Raw genomic sequence first — 2500 nt, forward strand, 5'->3', positions numbered from 1 at the left:
GATCAACTCTTTTTATGCTTAAAATTCACTGGAAACGGAATGTATTTAGTTAATCAAATTTTAGTTAATTCGAAACTGTATTCAATATGTTGCAAGAAATTAAGATCAATATTTGGATATTCTTGAGTTGAATACAAGACACGAAACTCGATATATGTTTGAAAACACACTGGAAATTCAACGTCTTCATTAAATCAAATCTTACTTGATCTAGTTAATCTGCATTTAGTATTTAACTCAAGGTAATCTTGTGATTATTATCGAGATAAAGACAGAAGAACTATGGACTTAGTGACTTAGGAATAAACTGATTTACTGAACTCATTTAAATCAACTATTTGCTGTATTCTGAAGGCGATAGATAACTGTAACGTATCGGAATCGAGGTTGAAGTACGAAAGCATTTAGAAAGTTCGAAAAATTATGCCATTACTGAATTCTAAAAAAGGTGTTGCAATTTATGACTTTTTTTTTGCATTTTGTATTCAACAGAGCTGTTATGGATAACTAGTATTCTTTAAAAAAGTTTTGCAATGGGCAACTGTTCTATTTTGATTGCTGTACTCTGGAAGGGTGCTACAATGGATAACTTCTGTTGTATTTTGATTACTAAATTCTGAAGAGTGCTGCAGTAGGTAACACGTGGTTTATGCTTTGGGGCGGATAGGCAATAAGGACAAAAAGACATGAATTAAGAAAGTATTCCAGCGGGGCATTACTGCTCTGAGATGGGATAAGTAACTTAAGTATTTTGGTACAGATATGAAATGAGGAAATAAGAACGTGAAATAAGACGCGAGGTGCTTACTACGTTCTGAGCATGAAGGAATAACAGACGTGGAATAAGAAAATGAGGGCGTGGACACTTCCTGCGTTCTGGGCGTGAAGGAGTAAGCCTTCAGGGACAGACGTGGAATAAGGGAATAAGAAGGAAACAAATAAGGGAAACACTGAAACAGACGAAGAATTAGAGAATAGGAAATAAGGAAATACTGCGTCCTGAGCGTGAAAGAGTAAATCTATTGAGACAGACGTGGGAGAAGGGAATGGGAAGATAAGGAAACGATGAAGGGAAACGCGCCACTTCCTGCGTCCTGAGCGTCAAGGGATAAATCTACTGGAAAGGACGTGGAATAAGGAAAGACGGAAATACTGCGTCCTGAGGAAACCTATTTGGGTAGACGTGGAATAAGGGAATGAGAAAACAAGGAAACAAAGAAATACTCACTGGGTCCTGAGCGTGAAGGAGGAAACCTATTGGAAACAGACGTGGAATAAAGAAAATAATAATAATAATAATAAAAAAGGAAATAATGAAACACTCACTGCGTCCTGAGCGTGAAGGCGGCGCTGGTGATGGACGAGGGCAGCTTGAGGCCCTTGATGATCTCCTGCCACAGCTTCTTGTTGATGACGTCGACGAGGCCGCCGCGCGCCACCACCAGGTTGTACAGCTCGTACAGGTCCAGGACCTGCTTGGCCATGATGGGCAGGCGGTTGATGGGCGTCCCTGCGGGGGAGACGGGCGGTTAGGGCTCCTTCGGGAGGCTTCACAAGAGGGCGCGATCGGGCGGCGCCGTGCGCGTCCTCCGCGATCACCCCCACCCCCCCGGTAGTTCCTTCCCTCCCTCCCTCCTCCCTCCTCCCCTCAGCTCCCTTCCTCCTTCCCTTTCTCGGATTCCCTCCCCCCTCCCTCCCTCCTCCTCTCACCTCCTCCCCTCAGCCTCCGAGACAGAACCAGACAGCGGAGGCAGTAATTACATCCCGGCGGTGCCAGCTCGCGCAAGTTCCCCCGCGTGGCACCGGTGACGAATGGCGCGCCGGCGATGGCTGGTTATTAATGACGCGAGCAACATTGAGCAACAGCAATACCAATATCCATCGACGCAGCCGCGGGCGGTGATGCTAATAGTCCCTCCGGAGTCCGTGATGCTGACGGCGGCCGTGAGTAATGACCTCGAGGCTGGCCCATATCAACTGTTCTTGCACATTCCAGATGTCATTCGATCGTACATCAACGACATCAGCTATTCTTGCACATTCCAGATGTCCTTTAAGCGATTATCAACATCAACTGTTCTCGTACATTCCAGTTGCCTTACGACCTTACATCAAGAATTCTTGCTCATTCCAGCAGTCTATCGAACGTATATGTACTTTTTGCACATTCCAGATGTCATTCGATCGTACATCAACGACATCAGCTATTCTTGCACATTCCAGATGTCCTTTAAGCGAATATAAACTACATCAACTGTTTTTCTACATTCCAGATGTCTTCCGAGCGTATATACATAAGATAAATTTATAGTTTTTTCAAACGTATATCAACTACATCATCTAATATACAAGTTCGCGTATATTCATCATTCTTGCGCATACCAGTCCTCTTTTGTTTTGCCTATTCGCACATCCATCGTACAGCCACGCCTAAAAATTCGCGAAAATTCGCGAACGAAGCTTCGAAATCCTCCAAACAACAGAGGTTCGCACCATTCGA

At 44.3% G+C, this 2500-nt stretch overlaps 1 protein-coding gene across 2 annotated transcripts in view; it reads right to left on the minus strand.

Moving 5' to 3' along the window:
* The window catches only part of LOC113801910 (AT-rich interactive domain-containing protein 3C), a 238493-nt gene that overhangs the window by 68373 nt on the left and 167620 nt on the right, over positions 1-2500 (minus strand). For both annotated transcript variants that reach the window (XM_070118999.1, XM_070118998.1), the window contains one exon: positions 1327-1510. In XM_070118999.1, the coding sequence (XP_069975100.1) occupies positions 1327-1510 (184 nt within the window). The remainder of the gene's footprint in view (positions 1-1326; positions 1511-2500) is intronic.

The sequence above is a fragment of the Penaeus vannamei genome, chromosome 43 (assembly GCF_042767895.1).
Source record: "Penaeus vannamei isolate JL-2024 chromosome 43, ASM4276789v1, whole genome shotgun sequence".
Lineage (NCBI taxonomy): Eukaryota > Metazoa > Arthropoda > Malacostraca > Decapoda > Penaeidae > Penaeus > Penaeus vannamei.